The 19291-nt window shown below is 43.7% G+C and overlaps 1 protein-coding gene across 1 annotated transcript in view; it reads left to right on the forward strand.

The window, feature by feature from the left end:
- Positions 1-6087: 6087 nt before the first annotated feature.
- fshr (follicle stimulating hormone receptor) overlaps positions 6088-19291 on the forward strand; it is a 131291-nt gene continuing 118087 nt past the window's right edge. Inside the window, exon 1 of the mRNA XM_003216148.4 lies at positions 6088-6387. Within this exon, the coding sequence (XP_003216196.1) occupies positions 6224-6387 (164 nt within the window). The 5' untranslated portion in view covers positions 6088-6223. The remainder of the gene's footprint in view (positions 6388-19291) is intronic.

Consider the following 19291-nt stretch of genomic DNA (forward strand, 5'->3'; position numbering starts at 1 on the left):
CTGCCAACATTATAGGTCTTCTTAAATTTTCTGCCCACCTAATCATACACTTTTTTATTGTTTCCTCTTCAGTTGACCACTCCAATAGTTTGTTATAAATTTTTGTAATTATCTTGTTTTCTGAATCTAGAATTTTATCCCAGAATTGATCAATTGTCTCCTTTTTATTATTATTATTTCGTATCAAAAGCATTCCATAATAAATAAGTTTAAAACTGATAGAATAAAGGGATCACAAGCAGCTAAATAGTTTTAGACCAAAAGCAGTCAATGACTGCATTGTCATCAGGGGGCACAGAAAGAGGCACCTTAAAAACTGAGAAAATCCAGTCGGGCATCCCCTGGGCAATGTTTCTTCTAAACGAATAATCTTTCCAACCCAAAAGCATTGCTTTTAAACATTATTAATGATGATAATAATAATATTTCCCTATTTTTCCTCTGAACTCAATTCAAATTCAGTGGGCTTTGATTGGGGGAAGAATGTCTGGGGTTTGTGCCCTAGGATTATTCAATGGACATTGGAAATATTTGACTTGAGGCTTACTTCCTTATTCATTATTAATCAACAGCTGTAATTGGATCTTCCTAGGCTTGAGAGATCTTCCCACTTCTCCATTCTGAAGTGTTTTGCTAAGACAGGGAAAACCGAAGACAGCTGTCAAAAGGCGAATTGTACAAATTGGGGTAAAGATCATCATTCAGGAGTCAAGCACATACTTTGCATGCTAGAGGTCCACTATCCAAGCCCTGCCATCTTCAGATTGAAGAGGTTCACATAAAAGGCAGGAGGTGGCAAATACTTCTGTTTGAAAAAGCCATTGGCAATAATGGAACAAGGATGCCAAGATTGGCATCTATTTCTTTTGGGCAGTATATCTATATCAGGTTTCAGCTTATAATTTCAATGAGATATGCATGGCATTGACCCCTATCCCAGGTTGTGGGTTAGGTACCTTCAAACAGGCACTGATTAATGGTTAACCCATTGTAGGGTTTTCTTGGTAAGATTTCTTCAGAGAGATTTGCTATTGCCTTGCTTTAGGTTTGGGAGAGTGCAAGTTCTCATATTCTCACAAAATATGTAAAGAATTTCTACAGACAATGGAAAAATGTGAACAAAATGCATAAAATATGCTAAAAGATTCCTACAGTCAGTAAAGTATGTGCCAAAATGTTCACATATTTCTATGCAAAACAAATATGCATATGGTATTTTGATAAACTATTAGTGAAATAATAAAACTATTAGTGAACTCCTGGGAGCAGAGTGAGCACCCGCTATTAGCTCCAGCTTCTGCCAACCTAGCAGTTCGAAAACATGCCAATGTGAGTAGATCAATAGGTACCACTCCGGCAGGAAGGTAACACTGCTCCATGCAGTCATGCTGGCCACATGACCTTGGAGGTGTCTACGGACAACGCCGGCTCTTCAGCTTAGAAATGGAGATGAGCACCAACCCCCAGAGTCAGACATGACTGGGCTTAATGTCAGGGGAAACCTTTACCTATTAGTGAAATATACAAGCGTAAATTCAAATTCAAATTGTTCAGAGTCTGGTATTCTCTTCTTTCCTTTCCAGTGATCAAATCCCCCTTCCCTGGACACATTTCTTCACTACAATAGTTGTGCACACACACACATTCCCCATGGTCACTTAGTGGCTGGTGGAGAGCATGGATGATCATAAAAGTGTCTGGTTATCCCCCCCCCCCCCCCCATTGCTGGACACATTATCACTGAGATGTCTGGAGGGCTCTGGCAGATGTCAAATGATGTGATGTACATTCAGCCCTCCTCTCTAGGAATCTCTACGTTCTCCAGCATGACTTTATAATCACCATTGCATTCTCCAAAGAGCTCCATGTGTTTCTACATCTATTGCTGAGATTCTCTATCTATCTGTTGTTCATAGAATCATACTGGAGGATCTGAAGGTCTTCTCTCCTCCCACGTGACTTTATGGTCACCCTCCACTCAAAATAAACAATAAAGTTTACAGTGGAGGACTTAAAAATTCATCGAGAGAATGTCTTAATCAAATCCACAAATACATAAATCTGCAAAACAGATTTGTAATCTGTAATTGGTTTGCATCTAGCTATAGGGTCATAGCCAGACACTTCTCTGATGGGGCTCAACAGATTGAGCATAGTTTTGCTTGCAGAAAAAATACAAACCTTCAAAAAAAAACGAATAAAAACCTTCAAAAACTGTTTGATTTTCAAAGACTCACATGGAGGAAAAAGGCTATGATTGCTTGTTGCTTCATTTGAAAAAGTAAAGAATTACACTGCTAGTTATCAGCAGGATCCAAAACACCCCATTTCTGTGTTTATATGAACCTAGGTACTACTAAAACCCTTGCAATGCAGCACACATAGGACTTTCCCCCTCCTCCCTTGCATAATGGATTGCTTGAAGCCCCCAGGTTGTCTAAACCAAGACATAAGAATTTCCTGAAGCAAGTATTGATACCAGCATTCTCTACACCTTGCCCAAAGAAGAACAATCTACTGTCTGTTGAAGATCTATGGTACGTTGGGCAATATGTAACCTACAGGACATAGGAGTCCCCTCTCCAATTACTTGTATAAGTCTCCGCCCCTCAAGAGCCACAAAAAGTCCTTGGAGATGCCTAGCATTAGACATCCTCTCAAATAATAACTCATCAAAGGAAAATTGCTCTGAATTTATTCTGAAATACATACTGAAATCAGAGGAAGTAAATCAAGAAGACCTATGGACTTTTTAAAATAAATATTCAGATATAAAATGTATTTAGCACTAATAGCAGAATAGGCTGAAGGGGTCTATACTTGTGCTGCAGAAAATACATTCCAGGTTTTAACTCCAACTCTAAGGAACTATCCAAGGTGCTGAAACCTATCCCCAGAAATTCTCTGAAGTTCAGAATGAACTTCACCACGATGACATGGAAGTCACTACTCCTTCTTGGTTCCTAAAAAAGCAATTCAAATCATCATAATCTCCCAACCTTTTCTTTTCTAATGCCATTATATGCAAGAGTGGTCAAATTATTTTGGTATCCAGTTCAAAAACCACAATAAACATAAATAAACCCTTCTCCGGCAGTAAAAATGTAATCATCGCTAACAGGTGACAGGCTATTCATGCCCAAGGCAACTACCTCACTCTGCCTAATACAAAACCAACCTGGTATAACAGTGGAAGGAAAGACATCATGGAGATATACAGCAAATAGACCCTCTATGACTAGGCATTTTGGACTCCTAGGGGCCCTTTACTTAACCATTGCATGGAAGCTACTTTCCACCATTCAGTAGCAAAGCAATAATAGTGAAGCCTGTGTTTGTGTGCGTGTTCAACTGCCCTTGTGTTTGGATATGTCATTGTGCATTTGCTTGCAATATAGAAGATAAGCATCTATCTTAACATGGCTTAACAAAACAAAACAAAATAAGACGTCAGCCAGCCCCTTCTTGAGCAGAAACACCAGGAAGAAAATGTTCTTCTAAATCAGATAACCTTCTCAGGACCATGGCCATTTCAGTCTTGGCAAAATATTACATATTGATTTAATGTCTGTCTGTTTCCATCACATCACAGCTCTTTGGAGGTTCCCATTCTCTCCACTCAACCACAGGCTTCTTTCCAACATTGTTACAGATCATGCCTCAACTACACAGCCATTCTTAGCACCTAAGCAACCCCAAAAGCGCATTCACTGGGAGTTTTCTTTCTTTGTCTTGTTGCAATTAGATGGCTTTCAGGTCAGAGGAAAATAGCCAGGCAGTCCAATGTTTAGTTGTTTGTTTATATACACTACTGAAAGGCTTGGCAAGTTCTGAAATGAATAAAAGGCAGCATTCCTTCAAAGGATATTTATGGAGGCCTTTCTAGAAGTATTCAATGGGTCACCCTCAATTGCAGATTGTGAAATGGGCTCCTTTCTGCATTGTGTCAACTTTCACTCTCCAAAAGTATGAAGGCACTTCTCTTTCAACTGACCTTTTAACTGTTTTGATAATTATTGATTTTGATGGTTTATATTTAAATTTGTTGCAAAGGATGGAATTGGTGCTTTTATTATTTACTTTGAGTTTAGGAATGTTGTTGGCTGCAGTGAGTTCTTTGGATTGTCTGTCTGTCTGATTATTTGTAAGTGGAAGAAAGATTCAGTGAAGTAACTAAGGATCTCATCATATGGATGAGGTCCAGCATTGTGATTCACCAACCTCCGTAGTGAATCATGATAGCATTGGGGCAATCCCGGTGCCCAAGCCGCCAGCTAACACCTCCCCATCCCACATAGGGAAGCATTGCTGCTCCACCAAAGCCCCGTTGTTCCTTATGGAACATGGGGTGGCTTTCAGATTTCCCAAAGAGCTCCACCAGAAATCCCCCTGTGTTGTTTGAATGGCAGCAGGGACTCCATGGGCAAATCAGGGCAAAAGCATCCTAGGACACTTCAATTGTCTTGCATGATAAGGCTGCAAATAGAGACAAGATGTAATGACAATATGTAATTGAATATGCCTCCGAATAACACATAGAAATTACTTGCAGAATTAAATCAATATGACAACAAGAAGAGTTCAAGCCAGGCTCTCTCATATATATTAATGCAAACAGGTAAATAACTTTTTACTCAGGTAGTCCTTTGAAAATTGATGTTTCAGGCTGGATGTACAGTGCCATATAATCCAGTTCTGAATCCAGATTATCTGATTTGAACTGGATTATATGGCAGTGTAGACTCATATAATCCAGTTCAAAGATGATAATCTGGATTCAGAAACTGGATTATAGTGTAGATGGGGCCTCAGGGAAATCAGGCCTTGTACAAGATTCTTTATTGATGTTTTTGTTTTAATTTGTTTTTACTAGTTTCACATTTTATGATATTATACTTGCCTTTTAACTCTTGTATGCTGTGGATGTTTAACTGTGTTTGATTTAACTTTACAAACTAAAACACAGCAGATAGTGAGCATGGACAGAGAAAGCATGGCATGTGACGTTTCAAAGGATTTCATGCAATGGGTGAAGAGCACCCACTGAAATTTTAATAAATATCTGGTACTGAGTGCTAATGATGGTGTGGATAGTGAAAGTTCTAATCGAACACATTTGGAGGATGCAGGTTGGGAAATACTGATCTAAAATAACCAACAGATTGAGTTAGTATAAGACAGTTTCATACATTCACATAAAAAGGAGTCAACACTCCCCAAAACACTTTCCAAAGGACTCCTGAGGTGGTTGGTGGGCTCCATATCAGTAGGGATTGGAACTTACGTGTATGTCAGTGTGAACTTTGAAGGAGCTGTCCAAAGTGCTGGATTTATTTTGAGGATGGGACCAACTTCACTGACAAGCAAGGGACCAGTTTCATGGCAAACTCCACCTTGCCTTTCTTTCCTTAGTCTCTTAAAAACACCACCTTTATCATCACCTAAAGCCTTTTTCTGACTTCATCCTATGTCACATATAAATGTTTATTAGTAAATACATCATCACTTCATCACAGGAGTGTAGCTATTGGGAATGGGAAGTGAATTTAGGGTATTATCCCTTTCAAAAAGAATTTTATCTCCTAACTCAGTGAAATTTTCATTCATTCTCCAAATTACTATCATTACAATAATTTAACATTTAAGCCATAAACATTACAGTTTAAGTATCCAAAGAAAAGGGCAGGCTATGTTACCAATGCAAACATTGCAGATGTAAGAATTCTAGGTGAGAATGATTTTCAGTGTCTCGGTGCAATACTAGGAATTTTGGCACTGAAGAGAAATTTTACCAAATTTTTTTGTGTGTGTGTGGAGGGGCAATGCCCTCATTTTGCCCCCTGCTCTTTGTTTCCATATTGTCTGAGTGACCCTGGCAAAGGATAGCTCATAAGGAGCAATGTTTCTTAAAGTAATGGTCTCTGGACTGGTGCAAGTTGTCCACTGGTCCCGGGTAAGTTTGAAAAAAAGAAGGAAACATTTGTACCCAGTGGGCATAAATATAGTGTTGCTCCTTGGCACAGTGGCGTGGAAAATATTGACCCTCCCCCATACACACACACACATTTGAGAAGCACTGAAACAGAGGATCCCTTCCTTGGGCTTCATGTAACTCTCCACAGGCCTCCGAGGCGTGGCTTCAGAGAAGTGAGAGAATGTGAGAGTGAAACAAGGAGGAGTTAGCCATTCAGTGGACTGACTAGAGGGCAATGTGAAGGTAAGGATGGCTCTGGTTTACCTCTGCCTCCTGCTGTTGCTGCTTCCCTCGGGGACTTGCTCAGGTTGCCAACATCCGCTCTGCCAGTGCTCAGACAGGATGGCCTTCTTCTGCCAGGAGAACAAGGTGACCTCCGTGCCAAAGGATATCCCCAGGAATTCCACCGAACTGTGAGTAAAGGGAGGGAAAAGCAAGCAAAGAAATGTTGCCAAGTTACATAGCAGGCTCTGGTTTGCAGTAGGGAAGAGCTCCTAAAACATCTGGACAGTGATGACATCCTTCTAAAGGGGATGCTCAACTCCTCAGAAACAATCTTTGACCTGTTCGTCCCTTCCCCAAAAGCATTTTGAAATTAGCAAAGACTAGCCCTGCCAAAGTTTTTTTTTCTCCTGGATGTTTCTCCAGTAATTTATATGAAAGTGCTCACCGTTCTTTCTGAAACACTGTTACTTCAATGCAACTGAAACTAAGGAGAGTTTGTGTGCCAAAGTATAGTTGGCTTAATTGAAGGTTTTCTATATTCCATCTGATAAAGAACGTTGGCTGTGTGGGGTTTGTTTTGTTTTGTTTTTTAGAACCTGGCATTTTCACTGGGATAGCAGCCGCTGTTACCAAATTCCATATAGAGAACTGTTTTCTTTCTATTTCATTTCTTTCAGTGAGAAGTTAGCTGTTTGCCTTCTGATCAAAAAAAGTACTTTGTGAACTTTGTGATGTGTTCAAAAAGGAGCTAGGGAAAGGAATCTTAGATAAAGTCCAAACAAAAGAGCAAATAGTCTGTTCGGAGTGAAACGGTCCTGGAACAACTAATGAGAATAAATGGAGACAGTTCCTTGTGCTGGATTTCTCAACAGCATGACAGTTACTTAAAGTTCCTATTTATTTTAGCACAGTCTGAAACAGCCAATGTTCTTTATCAGATGTTATTCCAGTTTGCTAACGCAAAGATATACAGTAGAGTCTCACTTATCCAACGTTCTGGATTATCCAATGTATTTTTGTAGTCAATGTTTTCAATACATTGTGACATTTTGGTGCTAAATTCGTAAATACAGTAATTACTACGTAACATTACTGCATATTGAACTACTTTTTCTGTCAAATTTGTTGCATGACATGATGTTTTGGTGCTTAATTTGTAAAATCATAACCTAATTTGATGTTTAATAGGCTTTTCCTTAATCCCTCCTTATTATCCAACATATTCACTTATCCAACATTCTGCCGGCCCATTTATGTTGGATAAGTGAGACTCTACTGTACCACCAGCACTTAGCTGTGTGGTCATCACAGAAAAAAAACATGAAGTTTCATCACCTTTATCCAAAATTACAACAGGTTTTTAGTTTAACCTACAAAGACATTGAGTAAAGATATTGACCAGTTATGACACTGAATGGTACACTCCCCTCCTGAATGAAAGAAGCAGTGAAATGGAAAAAAGGGGGGGAGGGGAATGATAGCCATTGTGATGAACCATGGGCCTTGTAGTCCTGCTCAGGACATTGTAATTCCTGATGAAGATGAAAACTTGGGGTTTTTACCTTCCCAGTCTGAACTGGATTCCTCTCAGCCAGATCTTTCCCAGGCAGATCTGGGAACCTTGCACCTGCAAGAAAGTTGTGCCCCAGAAGTATGTCAAACAACCCCAGAGCCTACTTCTCCCGTGTTCTTGCGCCGGGAGTTTTGTAAACAACAGAGAAGTTTGGATTCAGCTTCGCGCAGGAGTGCGAGGATAGCAGCTAAGAATGTTGCCAATTAACATTGGTTCTCGTGAGAATCTTTAAGGAGTTTAACATCTGGTCTCAGAGTTTAGCTTTCGTTTCTGATTCCCAGAGAACCGCTTTGGTGAGAAAGTTGGACTCTATATAGGTGTTTTGCCCGCGTAGCAACTTCGCGGAGTCAATTCGTCAGCCTACGGAGCGAGTTGTGTCTGGACCGCGCGCTCCGATTCAAGCCTCGCTCTTGCTCAAGCCTTGCCTTGCTATCCAGCCTTCGCCTTGCTTCCCAGCCTTGTTTACCTGCGGACCTTGCCTTGTTTCCCAGGACCAATCCTTGCCTTGTTTCACGGATTTTACCAAGTTATTCCACGGACCTTGTTCTTGTTCTTAGTTACCTTGTTCCACGTTCAAGCCTTGTTTCAAGTATCAAGTTATTTCCTAGCCACGTTCAAGTTTTATGGACTAAAGGACCTTGTCATCTCCCCTCACTTTGCTTGGCAAAGTGAGTGTTTCGGTTATTGGATTACAACTTTGGACCTTAATATTTCATATTGGACATTAACTCCTTGGACTAATTTTGACCTTTCCTGAAAGGTCTGCTTCTGGACTATCTTTTACATTTGCTTTTACTAACTTTATATATTTCCTTAATAAAGATATTAGATAGATTCTGGCTTCTGCGTATGGTTATTGGTGCTCTGTAGCCTGGGTCGTGACAGTTTGACTCCGCCACCCTAAGCACCAATTAACCTCGGCCAGAATGTCTACCGGAACCGTACCCGGTGGGCAGCCACTGAGCTACACCATCAGCAAGGACGAAGTGGATCGCATCCGCGACAGACTCAACGCCCAGGATGGAGAAATAAAGGGCTTGCGGGAGCGCGGAATCCGCCTCCCGGCCATGGCGTTGCCTACCAAGTTTACTGGAGAAGCTTCCAAGGTTCATGTTTTCCGTCGCCAATGTCAAGCTTATCTAGAGGCCCGTGATGCCGAGTTTCCCCAAGAAGACATCAAAGTGGCATGGGTTTACAGTCTTCTAGACGGGCCAGCGGCCAACTGGGCGACGGCACTGTTCGACCAAGCCTCTCCACACCTAAGATCAGCGCAACATTTCTTGGACCACCTCAAGGAGACTTGGGGAATCGAGGACAATTTGGAGGCAGCCGGCCACAAACTCCGTCGCCTTTTCCAAGGAGACAGACCTATGTCTCAGTATATAGCCGAGTTCCGAGTGCTGGCCCACAACACCGGCTGGAACGATGTAGCCCTCAGAGGACAATTCCGGGAGGGTCTCAACATTGAAATGCTGGAAGAAATCTCCAAGGTGGATCCTCCCCAGACCCTCGAGGCACTCATTGATCAATGTTTACGGGCTGAAGTCATGATTGCCAACAGGAAACAGTGGGTTCGAGGCCAGGGCAGTAGAGCCGGGGCAAAACCCCCCGCTCCCGCCAGCGTTCAGCCACGTCCAGTGTGGAGACCCCCACCGCCAACCCCATACCCCAGAGGAGGCGAGGAGGTGCCGATGCAGTTGGGCAATGTGCGTCCCAGACTAGATGCCGCCGAGAAGGCCCGTCGTCAACGCTTAAACCTCTGTTGGTACTGCGGGAACGGGGGCCACTTCGCCAGAGAGTGCCCAGCCAAAGGGAAGCCTGCCGCCCGTCTTGCGGCGGCGTCCTCCACGGAGACGAAGGCGTCTGAGCCGACTGGCACACAGCCGGCGGGGGAAGCCAACGACCGGGTGTAGAGAGGCTCGCCAACCCGGTCAAAAAATCCATTCAAGAGCCGCCAACTGGGGTCCTGTTCCTTCTCGTGGTCACATTATGGTCAGCAAAAAGGGGACCCGTCATGATCCACGCCATGATAGACTCTGGAGCTACCAACAATTTCATTGATAGAGAGTATGCCGACTCTCTGGGATTACAATATCATGACTTCAAGAATGCCCGTGTGGTGCAAGCCATAGACGGCCGCCCCCTCAAGACGGGCCCCGTAAGTCAATGGTCGGAACCCACCAGGATGTGGATAAGAGAACATATGGAAGAGATTTCCTTCTTTGTTACCGAGGTTCCCCATTTCCCTGTGATTTTGGGAATTCCATGGCTGACTCTCCACGACCCTAACATCTCCTGGTCCAACAGAGAACTGCAGTTTGCTTCACCGTACTGCCAAAACCATTGCCTCGTAGCCAAGGTATGCCATGCCACAGACACCGAGCCCATCATCACCTTGCCAAAGAAGTACTCCGAGTATTGGGATGTATTCAATGAGAAAGAAGCCGAGAAATTACCCCCACATAGACCTTATGACTGTGCCATTGACTTGGTGGAGGGGGCCCCGATCCCGCGAGGGCATCTCTACTCCCTGACTGAACCAGAGCAAGAAGCTCTCAGGGAATTCCTAGAGACAAACCTTCGCAAGGGATTCATCAGACCCTCTCAATCCCCAGCCGCCTCTCCAGTGATGTTTGTGAAGAAGAAGTCAGGGGAACTACGCTTGGTGGTGGACTACAGAGCATTGAACAATATCACCAAGCGGAACAGCTATCCCCTGCCCTTAATCTCGGATCTACTGGATCGGCTTCGAGGAGCCAAGGTTTACACCAAGCTGGATCTTCGGGGGGCTTACAACTTAGTTCGCATCAGGGAAGGGGACGAGTGGAAGACCGCCTTCCAGACCAAATTCGGATTATTCGAGTCCCGAGTTATGAATTTCGGTTTATGCGGAGCCCCCGCAACGTTCCAGCATTTTGTCAATGACATTTTTCAGGACTATCTGGACAGGTTCTTGATAATCTACCTGGACGATTTTTTGGTGTTTTCTAGATCACAATCAGAACATGAGAACCACGTCAAAATGGTGTTACAACGATTGCGGGATCATGGACTTTATGCCAAACTGGAAAAATGCGCCTTTGATCTACAAGAGGTAGATTTCCTTGGTTACCGCATCTCGCCTTTAGGGCTCTCCATGGATCCAGCCAAGGTTTCAGCAGTATTGGAATGGCGGGCGCCAACTAACAAGAAAGAGGTGCAGCGTTTCTTGGGGTTCGCGAACTATTACCGCAAGTTCATTCCAGATTTTGCCCACTGGTCTGACCCAATCACTAGCTGCATCCGTGGAAAACAGCCCTTCCGCTGGACTGATCAAGCAGAGAAAGGGTTCCAGCAACTAAAGAAATTATTCACGTCCCAGCCAATTCTACAGCACCCAGATCCTGGAACCCCTTTTGTTGTGCAAGCGGACGCCTCGGATGTGGCAATTGGGGCTGTACTCTTACAACCGGTGGGAGACCACCTTCATCCCTGTGCCTTTTACTCCCGTCAACTAACCACACCAGAGAAAAATTATACCATTTGGGAAAAAGAACTACTGGCCATAAAGGCAGCTTTTGAAACTTGGAGACATTGGCTAGAAGGGGCCAAATTTCCCATTGAAGTCCACACTGATCATCGTAATCTAGAACACCTAAGAACTGCCCGCAAACTAAATCAAAGGCAGCAACGTTGGGCTTTATTCTTTGAACGTTTCAACTTCCAGATCCATTATGTGACCCCAGCCCAAACCAAGCAAGCAGACGCCCTGTCACGTAAACCGGAATACGCTGCAGGACGCAAGGAGACCTTTGAATCCCAACTGCTACAACCCGAGAACTTTGCCACGCTCACGGTGGGGAACACCAAATCCATTCCCATTGGTTCAACTTCCCCTACTCCAGGACCCATCTGTGCTCAAGAAATCAGGGCTAGTCAGCAAGCAGATGCCTGGGCGCAGGACCAACTTCGCCAAGGTCTGCATTTTCCCTTTTCGCTTAAAGATGGGCTGCTCTGCTATAGAAATCATGTTTATATTCCACCCGGACCGGGCAGGGAAAAAGCGCTTCGTCTGTGTCATGACTGCAAACCAGCAGGACACTTCGGACTATTTAAAACTATGCATTTGATCCTAAGGGATTTTTGGTGGCCCAAGATCCGCAAGGATGTAGAAAAATATGTCAACACCTGCCCAGTATGCCAGCGCTCCAAGATACGAAGGGAAAAGCCCTCAGGGCTTTTACACCCCCTTCCTACCCCATCTCGCCCATGGGAAATAATTTCCGCGGATTTCATCACTGACCTACCACCTTCCTGTGGATTCACCACGATCTTAGTGGTGGTGGACCTTTTCACCAAGTTAGCCCATTTCATTCCCTGCGAAGGCCTCCCCACGGCCAAAGAAACTGCGGATCTATTTCTTCAGCATGTTTTCAGACTACATGGATTGCCCAAGAGTTTAGTCACAGACCGTGGATCTCAATTCACCTCTCGTTTTTGGAAGGCACTACAAAAATTACTGGGCATAGACTCTCGCTTATCTTCAGCTCATCATCCCCAAACAGATGGGCAAACGGAGCGCACCAATGCCACTTTGGAGCAGTATCTTCGCTGTTATGTAAACTACCAACAGGACAATTGGGCTTCTCTGTTACCACTGTCTGAGTTTGCCTACAATAATGGAGTTCAAGCTTCTACAAAAGAAACGCCGTTCTTTGCAAACTACGGCTTTCATCCACGTTTCTTCCCCCCTGTCATTGAAACTTCAGAAGTTCCCGCAGCAGAGGATTGGCTGCAGGAACTCACAGCGGTGCAACAACTTTTGCTCCAGCAACTGGACCAAGCCAAGGAGGACTATAAACGCCACGCTGACAAACACCGCCAGCCGGGCCCCGAAATCAAGGTAGGAGATCGGGTTTTTCTGTCCACTCGCTTTCTGCCCTCCCACCGCCCATGCCGGAAGTTAGATGCCCGCTTCATTGGCCCCTATCCAGTGGTGGCGCAATTAAACCCCGTGACTTTCAAACTCCAACTTCCGCGTTCAATGCGCATTCACCCAGTGTTTCACCGTTCCCTGCTCCTTCCGGCGGATGGTGTGCGTCCTGATACAGACCAACCGGCCCCCCCTCCTGTTTCGATGAATGGGGAGGAGGAGTTCGAGGTTGAGGACATTTTGGATTCTCGCTTTCATCGCCGCCGCCTACAATATCTCATTGACTGGGTGGGTTTTGGCCCTGAGGAACGCTCTTGGGAAGACGCCTCCACAGTCCATGCTCCTGATCTAACCCGTCGCTTCCATCTGACCTATCCCACCAAACCGCGACCTCGCGCCTCGGGGAGAGGACCCCAGTTTGGGAGGGGCCCTGAGGAGGGGGATAGTGTGATGAACCATGGGCCTTGTAGTCCTGCTCAGGACATTGTAATTCCTGATGAAGATGAAAACTTGGGGTTTTTACCTTCCCAGTCTGAACTGGATTCCTCTCAGCCAGATCTTTCCCAGGCAGATCTGGGAACCTTGCACCTGCAAGAAAGTTGTGCCCCAGAAGTATGTCAAACAACCCCAGAGCCTACTTCTCCCGTGTTCTTGCGCCGGGAGTTTTGTAAACAACAGAGAAGTTTGGATTCAGCTTCGCGCAGGAGTGCGAGGATAGCAGCTAAGAATGTTGCCAATTAACATTGGTTCTCGTGAGAATCTTTAAGGAGTTTAACATCTGGTCTCAGAGTTTAGCTTTCGTTTCTGATTCCCAGAGAACCGCTTTGGTGAGAAAGTTGGACTCTATATAGGTGTTTTGCCCGCGTAGCAACTTCGCGGAGTCAATTCGTCAGCCTACGGAGCGAGTTGTGTCTGGACCGCGCGCTCCGATTCAAGCCTCGCTCTTGCTCAAGCCTTGCCTTGCTATCCAGCCTTCGCCTTGCTTCCCAGCCTTGTTTACCTGCGGACCTTGCCTTGTTTCCCAGGACCAATCCTTGCCTTGTTTCACGGATTTTACCAAGTTATTCCACGGACCTTGTTCTTGTTCTTAGTTACCTTGTTCCACGTTCAAGCCTTGTTTCAAGTATCAAGTTATTTCCTAGCCACGTTCAAGTTTTATGGACTAAAGGACCTTGTCATCTCCCCTCACTTTGCTTGGCAAAGTGAGTGTTTCGGTTATTGGATTACAACTTTGGACCTTAATATTTCATATTGGACATTAACTCCTTGGACTAATTTTGACCTTTCCTGAAAGGTCTGCTTCTGGACTATCTTTTACATTTGCTTTTACTAACTTTATATATTTCCTTAATAAAGATATTAGATAGATTCTGGCTTCTGCGTATGGTTATTGGTGCTCTGTAGCCTGGGTCGTGACAGCCATTTTCAGTGCTTGGCTGTAGGCCCTGGCTAGCTGGGCCTACAGCCAAGCACTTGGCGCTCAAAACACAAAAGAAATAGATGAAACAGGATTCAGGCCCTACTCTAGTTAACACCCCTATGGAGTATATTTTGCTTGGTGCTCAACTGTAGGCCCTTAGGCGCCCGTTTCCGTAAGCGGCAGATGGAAACAGGGCCATACGAATGGTACAAATAGAAATGGCTAGTGATTCCATACAAATGCACACCACTACTGAGCAGGCTCAGTGACCAAAGAGTGCCTGACTGACTTTTGGAAGATAAAAAAGAAAAGAAGGAAGTAAAGGAAGAAGGAGGTTTGGAATGGAGTATTCCTGGAGAGGGCAATGGATGACCAGCTGATTGGAGCCTTACAGGAACAATGAGCATTGTGATGTTTAATTGCTTGTCCTGTTTGTATTCATGTATCTTTTTATTCAGTGGGTTTTCAGTATCTACTCATGTTTGGTTCCAGGACCCCTGTGGATATCAAAATCCATGGGTGTCCAAGTCTCATTATATACAATGGCATAGAAAAATGGTGTCTCTCATATAAAATTGTTCCCTTTGGGAATTTACTTTATTTTATTTTCACGTCCTGGATGGTTAAATCTGTGGACACAGAATTCACGTTGACTGGAACTGATCATACCAAATGCTGTTGTTCCCGATTGTAAACTTGCATAGATTTGTGGATTATTTCCCCCCCCCCCCCCATTCTCTATAGGAATGTGTGGAACTTGCCTGGCACATTTCCCTTGTGTTCATGAAACATCTTTCCCCCTTTCATAATATGCCTAAGAAGAAGTTGATGTTGCCATTTGTACCAGACAAAATCTGGTTAAGTTCTGAAATAAATAGAACCATCCCAACCCCCTTAGGCAGGTGTTAGTAAGTCTTACACAAACTCTGTCCCCTTTCTCTGAACCTCCTTAGACTATTAACCTAAAGAAGAATCCCCAAATTTGTTTTAGATTTAATCTGGGGATATATTTTAGTGGCAGCTCTTTTCTCTTTCTCTTAGGTCTTCTTATCCATTTCCCACATCTGTCTCCCTGTTTAACTAATCACTCAACAATCCAAACTTGGAAGAAAGACAGATGAGAGCAAAGAGAGATAAAAAGTGGCCATTATTCAACCCACTAATAGGAGGAGAGCCTGTGCATCAAAATATTTAGTAAAGAGTGCTTGCGGAGTATGTGTTATTGCCACCACAATGCTTTCTTTTGATGGGGAGTGTATTAAAAATATATGGAAAGGAAATGGTTGAAAATGTGTTTCTGGGAGCTTGGAGAACTGCATCTAATCTCCCCACTTCATTGATCAGTTGTTCCTTCCAGAAATCTCCAAGGAAAAGCAATTGGTCAGTTTGTTGCATTTTTAGATCTTTGAAGGACATACTTTCCCCATCCTTGTCTTACAACCATCTTTTGTGGGGGCCATGCTATATTTTGTGTAAGAAAGTTCCATAATTTAACTATAGTAAAGGTAAAGGTTTTCCCTTGACATTAAGTCTAGTCATGCCCGACTCTGGGGTTGGTGCTCATCTCCATTTCTAAGCTGAAGAACTAGTATCTTCCCCCACACTGTTACCTTTCCATCAGAGCAGTACCTATTGATCTACCCATATTTGCATGTTTTTGAACTGCTAGGTTGGCAGAAGCTGGGGCTAAAAGCAGGAGCTCACCCCGCTCCTGGGATTTGAACCGCCAATCAGCAAATTCAACAGCTCAATGGTTTAAACCACTGAGCCACCAGGGGCTCCCACATAGTTTAACTATATACCATGTTTTGAAGAATCCTCTTATTGTCTATGCTGAATCTCCTCTCACTCAGCATCCATGGATGATTCATAAATGTAGTCTCTTTATAGGAAATTTGACTTGCAAGTGTACAGCTCCCATTTGGTGGGCTTTTTTTCCTCCATGGGCCCCATTTCCCTCCAAACCCAAAAATATCTAGAAACCAATTTCAGGTTTCCTAGAAACATTGGGCAAGGATGAAGGATCAACATTAGATCTAGGTTAGAATTTGTTTTAAAGGAGTATCAAGATAAGTGAATTTCTCCTCTTTAAGAAAAATGAAGAAATAGCAGGAAGATTTCAGGGGGTGTAGGACTGAATGCTGTCCACAGGTTGCATGTTAGCTAATGGTTTTAATCTATTTCTGTAAACCGCTCCGAGCCAAACTGGGAGTAGCGGTATACAAGTCTAATAAATAAATAAATAAAATAATTCTCGTGTGAAGTAACCATTAATCTCCATTAAGTAATCACAATGATATCAGCTTTTTTTAAGCCAGGAAGTAAGATGATCCTAGGTAAAGGTTAGGTAAAGATTTTCTCCTTAAGTCTAGTTGTGTCCGACTCTGGGGTTAAGTGCTCCTCTCCATTTCTAAGCTGAAGAGCCGGCATTGTCCATAGACATCTCCATGATAATGTGGCTGATATGACTACATGGAGCACGATTACCTTCCCACTGGAGCGGTACCTATTGAACTACTCACATTTGCATGTTTTTGAACTGCTAGGCTGGCAGAAGCTGAGGCTAACAGCAGAAGCTAACCCCGTTCCCTGGATTAGAACCGCCAACCTTTTGGTCAGCAAGTTCAGCAGCTCAGCGGTCTAACCCACTGCACCAACAGGGGCTTCAAGATGATCTTATTGATCTCAAAATATGAGACTAAGGAATGGGCTTTGATGATGTCACAGGTATGGAGCCCAATGCTGTCATCACATATTATATATTAAGCAAGAACCACTCTGACACACAGCTTGTTGTGCAAACATAAAATATACATGCAGAGTTGGAACCTATTTTCCTGGTTGGAAACTAAATGTCTTTGCAAATTGAAACACTGGCTTTAAAACAATTAACCTTTGCAAAGCACAGCAAGCTGCCCAGCCAGTCAGAAGGCTCCCTACCTGAGCAAAGAGTTGCATGCAACCTTATCTCTTGACTGGAACTGACTCCATGACAACTGGAAAGTTTAAATCTTCACCTGACACCTGGGAACAATCCGCTGAAACTCCAGGCAGTACCCGAGGATCTAGCCACCCCATCATACACTCATTTGTTATGGCTTCTGCCTATAACCCTGTTCCTTTCTTGGGTTTTTAATTGGCAGCAGCAGCAGCAGGACAAGAACACATTTTGACCCTCTATTATGTATTCAGGTTTTTACATTAGGAGAATGGACTTGGGGCTGAGTTTTCATGGAGTTCTGGATGGTATTTGCACTGTAGATTTAATACAGCTTGACAACACCTGTAACTGCCGTAACTCATTGTAACAGAATCTTAAGTGTTGTGGTTTTGCAAGGTCTTTAGCCTTCTCTGCCTAAGAGTGTTGGTGCCTTACCAGACTACAACTCCCATGATTTAAAAGCACTGAGCTATGGCAGTTAAAGTAGTGTCAATCTGCACTAATTCTACAGTGTAGATGCACCCCTGGAGTGTGAAAAAGGTATTGACAATACTTATAGTGCTGGAATATGAAAAGGATATTGATAGTGCTTATAGGAATTTCTTGCCCTTGCTAAACTGAAATATCCTTATGAACGTCACAAATAGGTTGCAGGGGATTGTCAGCGCCTCCAGTTTAGTAAGTATTGAGTCTAGACAGGGATGATGAGAAGCCTAAACAAAAAGTTTGAATAGATGACCTCCAGCACTGATTGTCTGGTCCCATTTTACCTTCAAGAAACAACTCTTAAAAATTCACTGTCTCCTTGACGGCACATCCTTTATAGTGAGTTATGCCCTGAAAGAATTAAATTTATCATCCAGACATTTTTACAAGGAGTTTTGTTCAGTCATCTATGCCTCCTCTTCTTTTAAACGTTAAAGCTAGGGAGGGCTAGGTTTTGTTTAATCAAATCCTACACGGCTCTGATTCACAAACACATACTTCCTTACTGTGTAAAGCCTTGCTACAATATTACATTCACTGAAAAAAATGACATATTTAAGAAATACATGTCTTGGGGATTTCTATGGACACCACCACCACCACCACACACTCACAGAGTACAAGAACTGCTGTTCCTGGAGGATTCTATGAGCTGAAAGTATAACATAATAACACTTTATTTATATTCCACCCTATCTCCCCAAGGGGACTCAGGGCGGATCAGAGTACACATAGACAGCAAACATTCAATGCCATTTGGAGACAGGACAGAACAGAATAAGACAGATAGAAGGAGGTATGTAGTCTTGAAGTCCAGGTTTTTTGGTGCCTTGGAGGTTGTGGTTGTGCTTAGATTCAGTCACAGGGGGTGCTGTTGCTTCATTCTCTATGATGAAGAGCCATCGGAACTTCCTCCTTCCTCTCGGTCACCGCATTCTGGTCTTGTTATTTATGGTATCGTAAAATACCCCCCCCCCCAGCAACTAGCGGTACCTAATTTCACTGCTTAGGTAAACAGTGAGCCAGGCTTAAGGTCAAGTGCTCACCCCGACCGGGCTTTGAACTGGCCACCTTTTGGTTGGTAAATCTTATTACTGCTGGTGATTTACCAGCTGTGCTACAGCCCAGCCCTTAAGTACCCTTAATGGAGTTTTTCTCATCCAAAGACAAGGTCCTTATGGCAGTCCATAGACACAAAATCAGTCTTGGGGCCATAAATACACTACCAGACTGAAATCAGTTCAGTTGAACCACATATAAAACAGTAAAACCCCATAACTGGAGAACCCATATCTGCTGTTTTAGTTATCCATGCCTAAAGGAAAATAGTGTCTCTAGCAATTTTCTAGACCCTCTGAATAATTCCAGAGGTTATGACAGAGCTGTGTTGGAGGACCTAGAAATTTCATAGAATCATAGAATAGTAGAGTTGGAAGAGACCTCATGGGCCATCCAGTCCAACCCCCTGCCAAGAAGCAGAAAATCGCATTCAAAGCACCCCTGACAGATGGTCATCCAGCCTCTGCTTAAAAGCCTCCAAAGAAGGAGCCTCCACCACTGTCCGGGGGAGAGAGTTCCACTGCCAAACAGCTCTCACAGTGAGGAAGTTGTTCCTGATGTTCAGGTGGAATCTCCTTTCCTGTAGTTTGAAGCCATTGTTTTGTGTCCTAGTCTGCAGGGCAGCAGAAAACAAGCTTGCTCCCTCCTCCCTATGACTTCCCCTCACATATTTGTACATGGCTATCATGTCTCCTCTCAGC

Source organism: Anolis carolinensis, chromosome 1, assembly GCF_035594765.1.
Source record: "Anolis carolinensis isolate JA03-04 chromosome 1, rAnoCar3.1.pri, whole genome shotgun sequence".
In the NCBI taxonomy this organism is placed as follows: Eukaryota; Metazoa; Chordata; class Lepidosauria; order Squamata; family Dactyloidae; genus Anolis; species Anolis carolinensis.